This window comes from Xyrauchen texanus, chromosome 35 (assembly GCF_025860055.1).
Source record: "Xyrauchen texanus isolate HMW12.3.18 chromosome 35, RBS_HiC_50CHRs, whole genome shotgun sequence".
NCBI lineage: Eukaryota > Metazoa > Chordata > Actinopteri > Cypriniformes > Catostomidae > Xyrauchen > Xyrauchen texanus.
This window is the reverse complement of record NC_068310.1, coordinates 28,920,742-28,937,275: the sequence shown is the minus strand read 5'-3', so window position 1 is coordinate 28,937,275 and position 16,534 is coordinate 28,920,742. Positions and strand designations below refer to the sequence as shown.

Here is a 16,534-nt window from a genome sequence, read left to right as displayed (position 1 = left end):
TGTAATTTATAACTAATAAATATGTGAATAAGTATTCCAACATAATACTCAGAAGTTGTTTTCATTCATTATTCCTTGAGGGAACAAAGGAATCAATTGAATAACTAATCTGGAGGCTGAGAGTGCAAATTAATACTATTACAACTAGTACTCTCCTCAACAAGGAAATGACAGTGCTGATGTGGTGAAATTTCCCAGTCTGAACTTTGAAGTCAGCAGCTCTCAATAAAAGGAGAGGGAAGATGTGATTTCCATAAACATTCAGATTACTCTATCAGTATGAAGCTTCCTGCTAAATCTGTCCCAAACACTGAGATGCTGTGACCACTATGGACAAAAGTTTTCTCAGGGACACATGCGTTTAGTCTCATAAATAGTGATGTCATCCATAAAAAAAGGGAACTTGGCTTACCAATAAACACACAAGGCAAGCAAATTTGACAGAGGTCACGTTATTGTTATATTCAATACAGTTTCTTTTTTTCATTAAAAGGAAAGGGGAAAGGCATGGGAGACTTTTGCAAGTGGCAGGAACTTAATTTATATCCAAATAAGTTTTTTTTTTAAACAAATGATAGAGTGCAAGGATATTCATTATGCATTTCTACCATAAAACGTTTTTTTTTTTTTTTTTTTTACCTATTTTTATTATTGTCTTACTGAATATCATGGAGGTGTAAAGTTCTTCTGTGGTAACATACATAGTGAGGAAGTGGGAATATTGCCAATACCAGCGAACCTGGAAAAACTCAGGAGATATTTCCTTTGATAACTCCTCTCACGTGTCTCACACAATAAATAATTTTAAATAAAGCCTACTCATAATGTCAAAAGTTCAAAATAATAGCACTTGGGTGATATTAAAATATGATATCAAACAAGCTCACCATTATAAAGACATAGGATTTATCATATAAAAGAATAATGTGTAAGTCGTATAAAAACAGTGAATTGGAAAAAAAATATTATATTAGCCTTTACATAATAAAAAAGCTTAATTAAACAAGTGCAACAAACGTTTAAATAGTCTAAATATTATAAATAATGATTGATACTAATAAAATAATAAACTATTAAAAATTATATATATATATATATAATTTTAATATTAAAATATTATTATATTATATTAATCTTCGTTCTGTCTAAATGAGACGCAGAGTAGGTCTATGGCTGTGTTTCAACACCTAATGAGCTGCCTACCTAGACAGCCGTTTTGTGCAGATGCAGTATTTTTTAGGCATGGTCGGCTCTTTGTGAGTCAACTTAGTTCAAACTCACACTCTCTTCCTACGATGCCCAAAAACGCTGTATGCGCACTTACAGCGCTGAAAACTGCTGTCTAGGTAGGCAGCCCAATAGGTTTTGAAACGCAGCCATACTCTCTATTTCCTGGTTACTTTGCAAGGTGGGTGGCTGTCATATGACAACATTAGCTCTTTATTTACATGACTTTCTTTCCCTTTAACTTGTATTCTCAGCTGTTTTCACTGCATGCTCCGTTTTTACTCCTAACTCTACTCCTTCCATGTTTTGTTTAGCGTTGCGTTATTTTTACTTTATAGATTGAGCAACTGTCTAGCTAGAAAACTAACAGCATGTCTGTCGTACAGACTACTTATTTATACCATGAAAAGTGCATACTAAACTCGGTCAGTCGTCTTAAATACAAAATAAACAAGTTATCGTCGTGGAAGTTTGTTTGATATGTAATGTCAGCCTGAAACTGCATATTTTCATACCGGATTGTAAAATTGAGTGGGCTAATGACGTGGTCTCTGTTAAAGGGCAACCTTATTTGTTTTTTTAATGGCTACGGGTGTTTGCATGAAGGATATCACGGCCATTGTTTTTGTGCAGGATGAATGTGGGCGTGGCTCACAGCGAGGTGAACCCAAACACGCGGGTGATGAACAGCCGGGGAATCTGGCTGGCCTACCTGCTGCTCACCACTGTCCTGCATGTCGTCTTACTCAGCATCCCTTTCTTCAGTGTTTCTGTGGTGTGGACACTCACCAATGTCATACACAACCTGGTCAGTCTTTGCAAGCAATCATTTGAGGCAGATAAAGAATAGTTGACCCCCAAAATGAAAATTCTCTCATTATTTATTCACCCTCATGATCAAGTGTGTATGACTTACTTTCTTCACCAGAACACATTTGAAGAAAAAGAGAAAAATATCTTAGCTCAGTAGGTCCTTAAAATGCAAGTGGATGACAATTTATCATTTGAAGCTCCAAAAATCACAGACAGTCAGCATAAACGTTATCCATATTACACTAGCTGTTGAATTCATGTCTTCTAAAGCGACACGGTCACTTTTGGTGCGTAAAAGTTAAATATTTAAGTAATTTTTTTAACTCTAAATCATGCTTCAGGTCAGGAGCAGTACACGCATGTGACGTAATCGCATTGGCATTTGATACGCACGAGAACTGACGCATGTGTGTCACAGCCGTAAGAGCAGAGCTGTTTACAAGTGAGAAGGAGGAACGCTGTATTGATCTTTTTCTTTACTCACAATGGTGCGTTTTATCCTGGATGTCTCAACCGAGTGGAGAATGTGAGATTACGTCAGTATCATCGCAATGTGAATACGTCACACAAGAGACTGCTTGGACTCAACCCTCTCGTGAAGCATTGGATTATAGTTAAAAAGTACATAAATATGTATCTATTTTTGCACCAAAAGTGATCATTTTGCTTTAGAAGACATTAATTTAACCGCTGGAGTCATATAGATGATGTTTATGCTGACTGTCTGTAATTTTTGGAGCTTCAAAAGAGAAATCTCCATTCACTTGCATTTTAAGGACATACTGAGCTAAAATATTTTACTTCAAATGTGTTCTGGTGAAGAAAGAAAGTCATACACACCTGGGACATTATGATTTTTGGGTGAACTATCCCTTTAAAGGTCTTTCTTCATGTGAAATAAGGGCTTGTGGGTTTAATTGGAGAGCGTCAAAGTAAAGTGTGAAAGTGAAGAATTATGTACAGAGATATTATATAAATTACTTTATAAAAGGTTTATTAAGCACACATACAAAAGTATGACAATGTGTATGCCTTGATTCAATTAATCATTATCACGAAAGCCCCAAAACAGACAATTAATCATAACAAATAGAAATTATTACTTTGACAATTAATCTTTATCAGCCAAATGCCATAATCAAGACAGCCCTAGTTATGAGATATGCCAGAACCAATTGCGTTTGGCATCGCTGACATCAAACCAGATGTGACATCAAGACTGAGTATGTGCAAATGAGATTTCTAGTGAGTAATAGATTCAGTGAGAGATTTGTGAACTTTTAGCAAAAGGTATTTTGTGTTAAACGGAAGGAAGAATAAGTAATATCAGTTTGGAACAACATTGAGCATATTATGACATTATTGTTCCTTAAGGGAATGTTCAGGGTTCAATACAAGTTCATTGCTTGATTGACAGCATGTGTGTCATAATGTTGACTTATATTAAAAAATTTTTGACAACCCTCATTTAAAAAAGAATATCTCATGGTACATTAAGGCACTTGCAATGGAGGTGAATGGGGGCAGTCAATAAACTTTGAAATACACACTGTTTCAAAAGTCCTAAACAATATATGCTTTAACATGATTTTAGTGTGATTAAACCTTTTATGTGCAAAGTTATATCTAATATTACAATTTAGTTGTCATGATGACGAATCGCCGGTAAGCACTGTTATTCTGGTAAATCCATAATTTCTTTGCACCTAAATCATGTTAACATGTATAATGTTCACGTCTTGTGGTTATACATTTGAAATGGTGTATATTTTAATATTTGTGGAAGTAAACTATTCACTTCATTGTAAGTGCCTTCCTGAAATTGCAAGTGGTGATACATGAACTATATCCATTTAGAGCTTGAGCATGGCACTTTAAATGATAAATCAGAATAGGCAAGTCAAGCTTCAGTAGCTGTAATCTTTTAAAGTAATTAAGGAGAAAACATGCTGGAGCTGAATTCTCGGTTCACTGTTGACTCTTCTCTGCTGTCTAGGCCATGTATTTGTTTTTGCACACGTTGAAAGGCACTCCGTTCGAGACGCCAGACCAGGGCAAGGCACGCTTGCTCACTCACTGGGAACAGATGGACTACGGCATCCAGTTCACAGCATCGAGAAAGTTCCTCACCATCTCACCCATTGTATTGTAAGCCATATATTTATATGAGACATTTCCCAAGGAACTTGCAGACACAGAATGATGACCACAATGTGCTCATTGCTGTAGTAATGGAGGTTATGGCTTGTAATTTGGTTAATTTATAACTTATTTTTTCCTTATTTGTATAATCTTAAATTATAATGACTTGCAGTATAATTTATGTATTAAATCTATATACAACCCCAATTCAGAAAAAGTTGGGACAGTATGGAAAATGCTAAAAAAACAAACAAAAAGGAGTGATTTGTAAATTCTATTCACCCTGTGCTATATTGAAAGCACTACAACAACACATTATTGGATGTATGCCTTGTGGTTTTTTTTGAATAACCACTCATTTCAAATCAGGTGATTGCAACATACTCCAAAAATTTGAAACTTTTAACATCACAATTTCATCTTATAACAATTAAGCATTTAGACACTGAAATCACAAGTTTAAGTTTAGCAAGCCACATTTTCTCCTATTCATCCTTTATGCAGGTCTCCAGCTGCACAATTGTATGGGGTCTTCATTGCTGTATTTTGGGCTTCATAATGCACCACACATTCTCAATTGGAGACAGTCAGGACTGCAGGCAGTCTTGGCTTCATCCTCGACCTTGGAACAGAGAGCAATCTTTTGTCCGCAGATCTAAGAGAGCTAGAGGGATTGTGCAAACATAAAACTTCCGATAGGTATGGGGTAAACGAATAGTACAATTTTAAAATCAACTCTGTAACGAACCGGCAGTCAGTGAAGTGAAGCCAAGACGGGAGTAATGTTTTCATATTTATGTATACCCTTCAAAAGACGTGTGGCAGCATTTTAGACCATTTCTAATAAAAATAAGGATGATTGGCTTATTCCAATAGGAAGAGGAAGTTACAATAATCCAACCATGATGAGATAAAAGCATGAATAACTTTTTCAAAATATCTAAAGGAGAAAAAAGGCTTTAACTAGGAATCACAGGTGGTAGTAGCATGATTTTAACACAGCATTAATATGTTTGTCGAATTCAAGGCTGCTATCCAATAGAAAGCCTAGATTCTTCATGCAGGATGTAGTGAAGGAGGCAAGGTCACCTAACTCCAAATAATGGCTAGGATTGCTGTCATAAGGTCAGAAAATAATCAGTTCTGTTTTGCCTGTTCAAATTCTAAAAATTTAACGAGAGCCACAAGCTTATGTCCTTGAGACAGGCCAGTGGAAGATCAATTTGCATATTATCGTTTTAATAAGAATTTTCCATTCTGTCCCAACATTTTCAGAATTGGGGTTGTAAAAGCCTAATAATTACATTTAATTATAATCTTTAATTGTCTCATTAAAGTCCCTTATCTTTTCTCATAGGTACATTCTGGCCAGCTTCTACACCAAATATGATACCACCCACTTCCTAGTCAACACAGGCTCATTACTAAGTGTACTTCTTCCCAAGTTGCCACAATTTCATGGAGTCCGTCTGTTTGGCATAAACAAATACTGATATTACACTTCAACCCCACAAATGGAGAGGAATATAACATCATTGACAGATGTTCCATCACACTCCACAAGATGCTTCCTTGATCCGTAGCCTTAAGGCCTTAAGGAAACAAAACTGAACTGAACTGGTCTCAAGTAAACTATTTAAAAACAAGGCCTTTCATGCTCAGGATTATTCAATCTGTGGCATCTTCTGTCTGTAATTTCTTTACATCGTCATCATTTCTAAATTCATCACATTCTCTCAGGGATGCATTCTGCGTAACAGACAAATGCCATTCCATCGTCTGCTGAAATTCATTTTATTATGATCATATATACATAAGCCATTTTTCCTATAGTGCCTCATTACAACTTTGGTAATAATAGGAGATATGCAAGATGTTACATGTCTCATCAGACTTATCCCCAAACTACTTACATGAAGGCTTGTATCGAATGCTGTTTTGATTATGAATTGTTTTGTGTCGCAATTTAATTTGCTCGAAAGGTGCAGGATAAGCATCTGCAATAATGTGTGAATGTGATGGTAAACAATCTTCTAATTTCTGTTGAAGTGATCTTTCAAAGTTCACTGTTCAGATGTTTGCTTAGATTAGACTCCTTAGAACTTTATTTATTTTGTTGGTTTTAACATCATGACAAAAATTCCAACTTGAAGTAATTGCCATAATCCTTCTCTAAACTGTGTCAGAACATTCCACATATGTACATGTCAATGTGGATCATGTTTGTTCACATAAAGATGTTGTTGATGCCGTGTATGTTAACATAAAAGCAATTTAATCATAAGTCTAAATTTTCAATTTTTTAGTATGTTTGAAATCTGTTTGATTCAACTTTCAATTTCAAGTTTCATTGCAGAAGATATGATAAATTGTCTAAGTCTCCACAGAAAATGTTTTGCCCATGTGATTTGATATGCAGATGAGTCTGCAAACATACATATAAACTCAGCAAAAAAAGAAACATCCCTTTTTCAGGACACTGTATTTTAAAGATAATTTTGTAAAAATCCAAATAACTTTACAGATCTTTATTGTAAAGGGTTTAAACAATGTTTTCCATGCTTGTTCAATGAACCAGAAACAATTAATGAACCTGCAATTGTAGAATGGTCGTTAAGACACTAACAGCTTACAGATGGTAGGCAATTAAGGTTACAGTTATAAAAACGTAGGACGCTAAAGAAACCTTTCTATGGACTCTGAAAAACACCAAAAGAAAGATGCTCAGGGTCCCTGATCATCTGTGTTAACGAGCCATAGGCATGCTAAATGGAGACATGAGGACTGCAGATGTGGCCAGGGCAATAAATTGCAATGTCCGTACTGTGAGACACCTAAGACAGCGCTACAGGGAGACAGGAAGGACAGCTGATCATGCTTGCAGTGGCAGACCACGTGTAAAAACACCTGCACAGGATCGGTACATCTGAATATCACACCTGTGGGACAGTTACAGGATGGCAAGAACAACAGCCCGAGTTACTTCAGGAACGCACAATCCCTCCATCAGTGCTCAGACTGTCCGTAATAGGCTGAGAGAGGCTGGACTGAGAGATTGTAGGCCTGTTGTAAGGCAGGTCCTTACCAGACATCACCGGCAACAACGTTGCCTATGAGCACAAACCCACCTTCACTGGACCACACACAACTGGTAAAAAGTGCTCTTCACTGACGAGTCGCGGTTTGATCTCACCAGGGGTGATGGTCAGACTCGTTTATCGTTGAATGAATGAGCGTTACACTGAGGCCTGTACTCTGGAGTGGGATCGATTTAGAGGTGGAGGGTCCGTCATGGTCTGGTGAGGTGTGTCACTGCATCATCGGACTGAGCTCGTTGACTGGAGCAGTCCATGAGGAGGAGATGCACTGAAGTACTTAATGCTGACAGTTACCCCCTGTTCAGGGACACATTATTCCATTTTTGTTAGTCACATGTCTGTGAAACTTGTCCAGTTTATGTCTTAGTTGTTGAATCTTTTTGTGTTCATACAAATATATACACGTTAAGTTTGCTGAAAATAAAAGCAGTTGAAAGTGAGAGGACGTTTCTTTTTTTGCTGAGTTTAGATCTATTCTAAAGGAAATTACATTTACAATTTCATGTGTGGTATATAGCCCCCACTGCTTAGTCACCAATGTATTGAAAGTATAATGCTCAGATAACAAATTGAGAGCTTTCTCTGAGTAGAAGTATTGTAAAGTAGTTGCATCATATTACTGTAAATCTTGTGAAGGAGTAGCAGAAGATTAATCTAACCACATGGTGATTGATAGATAACACGGGAATCCTCGCTTTTTACCTATTGAATAACAAGAGAGGAAACAACACAAGCAAACATGGAAGATAAGTGAAAGAGCCAGGAGGAAGCGTAACAAACCTGTACCATACACACAAATCCAAAGGGTAATATGGATGTGCATATGGATAAGTTGTGAAGGTGTCGGGGAAATCCACAAGTTTTACATTCTCCACCTACACACACAGGGGCAAGCCCAGTGACAACGATAAGTTGATAGGTGCACGGGAATACCCACATACTGGCCCAGGTGTCTCCCAAATGTTAACAAGCTTCTGCCTTTCAGGGAAGAGGTGAAGAGTGTCCTCCCACTGATGCCACCAATTTGCCTACCGAATGTAACACGTTCTGTCTGTTTGCCACGGAAGCACATGCAAATGGTCTTCGGGCTCAGCACACTAGAATACTGTAGAATCCTGTGCAAGCGTAAAAGGGGACCACCGCTGATGTCACTGCTGGAATGCAAACAAAATTTGCATAACCTGCAGAGCAGAGGAAGAATAAAAAGGAAGGGAGTAATATCTCTAGCCCGCAGCTGTGGATGCCTTTCAAAATCAGTCAGATCAAGAACCAAAAAGTGAGATGAGATTCCTTTTTGAGATGCTGTGACAGCTCAAGAAAATAGGCAATGTTTCCCCAATAATTTTTTCTTTTTGTTCCTGTTCAGGCCAGTCATCAGAAAGGCCGACACTGAGCAATGAAGGTCAGTCCAACCACAGCATTTGTATAAAGAGCAAGAGGTGATCAGCTGTAAAACAGTGCTTAAAGAGGAACTAAATCTTATTTAGCTAACTGCTGGGGAAGGACTTTGTATCTGACAGGTTCATTTACCCGGAAAAAGTATTGAGTCAGTTTTCGGTTTTACCCAGACACAGGTCTCTAATAGCAATTTGATAAATCAAACAAAAAGGTGAAAATTATTAAATTGACATTTTCTGTAGAGAGACGATTTGCTTCTTTTTAGAGAGCAAATTGTTCAATTCATATATAAATTGTCCAAACCAGATATGGTTCTTTGGTGAAAAAGGGCACTCATTTTCCTCGGACAGTCATGAAAATTAAGCCATTCAGAGGTGGACTTACTCCTATGATTTGAATCACTGTCTTGCTACATAATCCAGTTGCACTTGAGCTTCAACTCATGGACTGATGACCAGGCGTTCTCCTTTAGGATTTTCTGGTAGAGAGCAGAATTCATGTTTCCCTCAATTACTGCAAGTCACCCTGGCTCTGAAGCAGCAAAGCATCCCCACACCAATCACACTACCACCACCATGCTTGACCGTAGGTATGATGTTCTTTTTGTGGAATTCTGTGTTTGATTTATGCCAGATGTAACGGGACCCGTCTTCCAAACATTTCCACTTTCAAATCATCAGTCCACAGAACATTCTCTGTCACGGCAGGCTCATAAGCTGCAACAATAAGGGAGACTACATATTTGATATCTTGCTCAAAGTAAAATTTGTTAAAAAGAAAAAAATAATAACAGAATAACTGGTAACAAAAGATAATTACACAATTCTGCATCAGGAAGAGAGACACTTGCAGACTGGCAGAGAGCCAGTCAATGGAATCCTCAGCACAGGTGAGTCCTGTCAGGACCAATCATTGGGTAAATCAACTTCTCAACTCAGCCACTACCAATCAGCAAAACAAAATACAAACACAAAAGAAAAACCAATGCAGCCCAAAAGGGGCCGTAACACCCTCCCTCATAAAAAGAAGGGATTCAAAGGAGACAAAATAAATATAGCTGCAATCAGCAATGCGATTCCTCCTCAAAATGGCAAATCATTTAAAACTGATCAGTAGAGGGTTGGGGTTAAACCCTCCCAATGGAGGAATCCAAAAAACTTTTGTCTGACTCTTAAATGAAAAAATTTTCAGTGTACAGGAAAATCCATAATGCCGGTCTTTATGGATCCTTGATGCTTTTTTTTTTCCCAGTGAGAAATGAGGTATGTACATTAAGTTTCAGAAGAATTGAATAAATGGGGTGGAAATGACATCACTTTGAAAATAGGACATTTGGGCATGGTCCCCCCTAAGGACAAATGTTGGTCATTATTGGTTTAGGGGTTACCGTTCGCCTGTAGTATCAATAAAGAAAATTAGAACATTTTTGACCCAAAAATTGAACATTTGGGCATGGCCTGTAGCGCCCCCTAAAGGCAAATGTGGGCCATTCTTTGCATAGTACTTCAAAGTGATGTCATCTTGAAGAATGTTAGGTTTGAAAAACCATCTGCCAAAATGATATTTGATTTATTGACACATATATATTGAGGGAATGTGGACATTTACATAAATACACCCCTTTCAGCCATTTTGTGTTTTATTTATTTAGCTAAGTACCATATTGAAAGACATCAGTTATACACATGGGTACCAAATTTCAAGTCAATTGGAGCTACAGTTTAGGAGAAGAAGATTTTGTAGGTTTTTCCAGATTTTCACTGTACAGGAAAATCTATCATGGTGGAAACTATGGGTCCTTGAGGCTTTTTGTTCCCCATGAGAAATGAGGCATGTACACCAAATTTCAGAAGAATTGGACAAATGGGGTGGAAATGACATCACTTTAAAAATGGGACATTTGGGCGTGGTTATGCCCCCTAAGGGTGAATGTGGGCCATTCTTGTTTTGTGGGTTCCTGTTGGCCTGTAGTATCAATGTACCAAATTACCTTTTTTTTTTTTACCAGAAAGAATGTTCGGCATGGCCTGTAGCCATTCTTTGCACAGTACTTCAGAGTGATGTCATCTTGAAGTATGTTAGGTTTTTTTGTATTTTTTGTATTGTTTCATTTTTGCTAAGTAACTTTTTCAAAGGCACCAATTCTACACACGTGTACCAAATTTCAAGTCAATTGGAGCTACGGTTCAGGAGAAGAGTTTTGTAGGTTTCCCAAATAATAATAATAAAACCGTCAATAACAATAGATTTCCTCCTACCGGAGGAAATAATAATAATAATAAATATAGCTTCAATCAGCAATGCGATTCCTCCTCAAAATGCCAAATCATTTAAAATTGATCAGTAGAGGGTTAGAGTTAAACCCTCCCAATGGAGGAACCCAAAAAACATGTCTTTCTGTCTGAATCCTAAACTATACATTTTCAGTGTACAGGAAAATCCATCATGCCGGACCTTATGGATCCTTGAGGCTTTTTTTTCTCAATGAGAATTGAGGTATGTACGTTAAGTTTCAGAAGAATTGAATAAATGGTGTGGAAATGCCATCACTTTGAAAATAGGACATTTGGGCATGGCTTGTAGCACCCCCTAAGAGCAAATGTGGGCCATTCTTGGTGTGGGGTTTCCTGTTGGCCTGTAGTATCAATGTACACAATTAGAACATTTCTTACCTGAAAATGGCTCTTTTCGTTATGGCCTGTAGCGTCCCCTAAGGGCAAATTTTGGCCATTATTGGTTTAGGGGTTACCGTTGGCCTGTAGTATCAATGTACAAAATTAGAAAATTTTTGACCCAAAAATGGGACATTTGGGCATGGCCTGTAGCGCCCCCTAAAGGCAAATGTGGACCATTCTTTGCGCAGTACTTCAGAGTGATGTCATCTTGAAGAATGTTAGGTTTGAAAAACCATCAGTCAAAATTACATTTGATTTATTGACACATACTGTAGCGTTTTCCACTGAGGAAAGGACGGAAACAACGACCGATTTCAGGTAAGGTTTCTTTTTAATTATAAATCAAAGAGGTTACACACAATCTTAACACAGCAGCTTCTTGGCCTTCGTGTCGGGTTCTCTCTCTTCAATGTTCTGTGGCTGCTGTTTTTATCCGCTGTCCTCACATTACTGCAATTAAACACAGGTGTTAGGCTTAATTTAGCTCAGGTGTAAGCGCTCTTACCGCTTTTCTCTCCCGGACGGGCGCTTGACCACGCCCCCGCTGCCACACATACATATGATAAAATGTGGCCATTTACATATATATGCCCCTTTCAGCCATTTTGTATCGTATTTATTTTTGCTAAGTAATATTCTACACATGTGTACCAAATTTCAAGTCAATTGGAGCTATGGTTCAGGAGAAGAAGAGATTTGTAGGTTTTCCCAAATTTTCACTGTACAGGAAAATCCATCATGGTGGAAGTTATGGGTCCTTAAGGCTTTTTTGTGCCCCATGAGAAATGAGCTTTAAAAAAAAACAATTGGGGCGTTGCCTGTAGCGCCACCTATGGGCGAATGTGGGCCATTCTTGGTGTGGGGGTACCCGTTGGCGTGGAGTATCAATGTGCAAATTCAGAAAAATTTTGACCATTGACTTTTTGAGATATTGGGGCTCAAGGAGAATAATAATACAAATAAAACCATCAATAACAATAGATTTCCTCCTACCGGACGAATCTAATAATAAAACCGTCAATAACAATAGATTTCTTCCTACCGGAGGAATCTAACAATCATGTAGGGGCCTGGGTAGCTCAGCGAGTATTGACGTTGACTATCACTGCTGCAGTCGCGAGTTCGAATCCAGGACATGCTGAGTGACTCCAGCCAGGTCTCCTAAGCAGTCAAATTGGCCCGGTTGCTAGAGAGGGTAGAGTCACATGGGATAACCTCCTTGTGGTTGCTATAATGTGAGGTTCTCTCTTGCGTGTGGGGCGCGTGGTGAGTTATGCGTGTATGCCGTGGAGAATAGCATAAAGGCTCCAAACACGCTACGTCTGCGGTAATGCGCTCAACATGCCATGTGATAAGATGCGCGGATTGACGGTCTTAGACACGGAGGCAGCTGAGATTCATCCTCCGCCACCCGGATTGAGGCGAGTCACTACGCCACCGCGAGGACTTAGTACGCATTGGAAATTGGGCATTCCAAATTGGGGAGAAAGGGGGAAGGGAAAATAAAGAATAAAGAAAAAAAAGAAATGCCTTTGGATAGCCTCAACACATACACCATGCCATCTCTGGTCTTCAGCAACTTAAGCAAATTAAGAAGACAAGACAAGCATGGTAGACAGTAGGGCAACCAAAAAAGGGCGATTACAAAGACTTAGGGTGAGGAGGCTCTAGATAAGGCGTCCAGATGAACGCAGCTTTAGCCTTGAGCAAATCAGTAAGAGGGGCCACTACGGTGGACAATTTCTTACAAAAACTACGATAGTAGCATAACAGTCCTACAAAATGCATCAACTCTTTCTTAGTGGTAGGAGACTGGTCAAACACACCCCTGTCCAACTACCTTTCCAAGGTACGTCACTGTTGCCACTTACTGTGGCAGCAGGGGCGTGGTCAAGCGCCCGTCTGGGGGAGAAAGCGGTAAGGGCGCTTGCACCTGAGCTAAATTAAGCCTAACACCTGTGTTTAATTGCAGTGAGCACGGGAAGAGCGGCATTAAAGCAGCCACAGAGCCTCCAGTCGCGAGAGAGAGTTTTGATAAAGCCATCTAAAAGAACTTATAATTGTTGTGTTGTATTTGTAAACTGGTGAGAGAACGATAAATAAAGCCTTACCTGTGAATTTGAAACCCTGTTCCCTGTGTCCTCCTTCCCTCCTTGGAGACGAGTCGTACACTTACACTTGGTCAGGTTGACAGGATACGCGCCTCCTTTAGGCAACAGAACAGGGCTGCGAAGCGACACAAGTGCTGCTCCCAGAAATCACTAACAATTAAAACATCGCCCAAATAAATGGCCATAGTGTAATAAAAGCAGAAATATCTCGAGCATATTGTGTCAAAGGGACTTGCCAATAGCCCTTCAGTAGAAAAAATGTACTCATTTAGCAGCCTTGGGAGGGACATGTCCTCCACCACCCGGAATGAGGTGAGTAACCGCGCCACCACGAGGACCTACCAAGTAGTGGGAATTGGCCATTCCAAATTGGGAGAAATAAATCCTTCAGATCAGAAATCTGCTTCACTACAGTAAAAGGGCCAGCATACTGGGCTTGAAAAGGAGAACTGTCTATTGGAAAAAGTGCCAAAACCTGATCGCCAGGGAAAAACTGATGGTGTTCAGCTCGCAGATCAAAAAGAGACTTAATTTTCTATTTCTTTTGCTAACTTACCTGCTTCATAAAGTCTGAGCCTAAAATCATTCACATAATTTATCAAATTCTGAGGAGGTTCAGTGGTGTCCCAAGCACTAGATAATTCGGACTGAAACATATATTCGCCTGACCAGCCTCTTGGAGTGGTGGTGGCGTAGTGGGCTAAAGCACATAACTGTTCATCAGAAGGTTGCTGGTTCGATCCCCACAGCCACCACCATTGTGTCCTGGAGCAAGGCACTTAACTCCAGGTTGCTCCAGGGGGATTGTCCCTGTAATAAGTGCACTGTAAGTCGCTTTGGGTAAAAGTGTTTGCCAAATGCATAAATGTAAATGTCTTGGGCTGCCAACATCAGCCATGGCAATCCGTCTTCCCAATCCCCATCCATCTCTGCACAGTAAGCATGCAATAAAGACTTAAGTGTCTGATAAAAACTTTACAAAGCACCTTGGCTTGATAGATGCTCGCTTTATTGTGCTTAACCAGCAACTGCTGTAACACCTGTGAAAACAAGTGAGAAGAGAATTTAGATCCCTGATCACTCTGTATGATCTTGGGAATGCCAAAAAATGACAAACTGGGTTAAAGCCTTTACTATGGACTTTACCGTAATAGTATGTAGAGGATACGGTGTAGGGTACCATGTCAAAGCACACATAATGGTGAGCAAATAAATACTGCCAGACTTTGATCTAGGCAGTAGACCTACAGAGTCAATAATCAAGTGTTCAAATGGCTGACAAATCACAGGAATAGGAAAAATAGAAGTTTTTGATTTGGCTTCCCAGTTATTTAATACCAGCCATTTAATAAGTATGACTAGTTCTAATGTATTTTGGCCAAAATAAATTATGTAGAATGCGGTCACGTCTTTTTAACACCAAAAACTCCCTAGAAAAACATTACATTGACAGAATGTTAAAATGAGTCGAGTCTATTTTTGAATGTTCGTGATTTCAAATTTAAGCTGTTAAAATTTACACAAAAGCCCTTTAATCTGCTTAAAGATGCTCTCTTCTTTCTTTCTTTAAAACCTGTAAATATTTCTAACTTGAAGCATTTAAAACTATTTTAAACTTTCAGACAAGGTTTTGTCAGACCAACATTATAAATAATAATAAAGCTTAACCAAATAAATAAATAAATAAATAAATATATTTATTTATTTATCAATCAATCAGTAATTACCAGATTAACAAAAATAAGTGGTATACATTAAGGAGCTATTAATTGAAAAGAAGCCCGAAATAAACATGGGACTCTTATTTTCAAATGTCTGCACTCCCAGATGTGAGGACACTGATGGCTGATTCAATGAGAAAGTGAATCTGATTCAAACTGCTAACCTGAGTTCGAGTTCAAACCCTCAGTTCTTTTTGGGTGATTCATGAAAAAGACCCGGTTCAAAAGAGTCATTTGTTCACGACTCCCTTGAACTGGGTTTGTTGTTGCTCGCGGTTCAGCGAGCTCGGCAGAGACAGAACGGATGAAAAGCGGCGTGGGACTCGCTGGCGCTCTTAAGATGTATTCAAGAAATCACAAGATGATATCTGACGAAACCGCATATAAACACACACAACCCGACTGTCGCCAATGGCTACTAGGTTTTAAATTGTTGTCACAATCAATTATTTTTAGTCGCAGTCTAGAGCCCTTAAAGGAAGCAAATACTTTTCCATACAGGCCTAATTGGAATTGGATAACCTTTTTGCTTCAATAAATAACATTATAATTTAAAAACTGTATTTTGTGTTTACTCAGATTGCCTTTGTTTTATGTTAGATTTAGTTTTATTTTTTTTTAAACTATTTAGTATGATATAACCCAAAACAGAAGAAATCAGGATAGGGACAAATACTTAAAAACAATTTTTTTTTTAGCACAAATAAGACTATAATAATAATTATGTAACAAGTAAATGTTTATACAGGGGGTTTCTGTAATTAAAAAAATTAGATACATACAGGTTATTCACCCATTTAATCATTGCTATAGGATATTCAAACTTACAGCAAATAATTTAGAATTTCACTTTGATGCGTCCAGTGTAGACAGAAGGTCTCAAGCCATTGCTTTAATTTCTCAAAAAAAAAATCGAAGGATGCAAATATTTTGGGCCGTGATTGCAAATCACAGTGCTCACTCTCCTCTCTCTGTCTTAAAGTTACCAAGATGCACAATAAAGAATTCCATGCACCTGCTGCTTGCAGCAATGCAAGACCTAAATAGTTTTATGCTGCCTCCAAGTAGCAACAATTAGTTCTCTGTCAAGTGAGATGACAGCAATTGGGGTATGATCATTTGCTACTAACCACATAATATTTATAAAACTATATTATCTAATGTCTAATATTATCAGAAGAAATACAACCACAAATAAATGCCACTTGATCTATATGTATAAGATATAAGATATATCATTACCCTGCTTAATCATTTAGCCAGAATTATAAATATATAGCTATTATATTATTATAATAAAGCTATTTCAAAGGCTCTTGGACTCCAAAGAACCACAGTGAGAGCCATAA

General features: G+C 38.3%; 1 protein-coding gene across 1 annotated transcript; it reads left to right on the top strand.

Moving 5' to 3' along the window:
• The first annotated feature begins 1,390 nt into the window (after nucleotides 1–1,390).
• Nucleotides 1,391–6,488, top strand: LOC127628955 (ORM1-like protein 2). The gene is made up of 4 exons (XM_052105949.1): nucleotides 1,391–1,408; nucleotides 1,861–2,035; nucleotides 4,037–4,188; nucleotides 5,540–6,488. Exons 2-4 carry the CDS (start codon nucleotides 1,862–1,864, stop codon nucleotides 5,673–5,675), a joined length of 462 nt encoding a protein of 153 aa, XP_051961909.1. The 5' UTR covers nucleotides 1,391–1,408; nucleotide 1,861; the 3' UTR covers nucleotides 5,676–6,488.
• The last annotated feature ends 10,046 nt before the right edge of the window (nucleotides 6,489–16,534 follow it).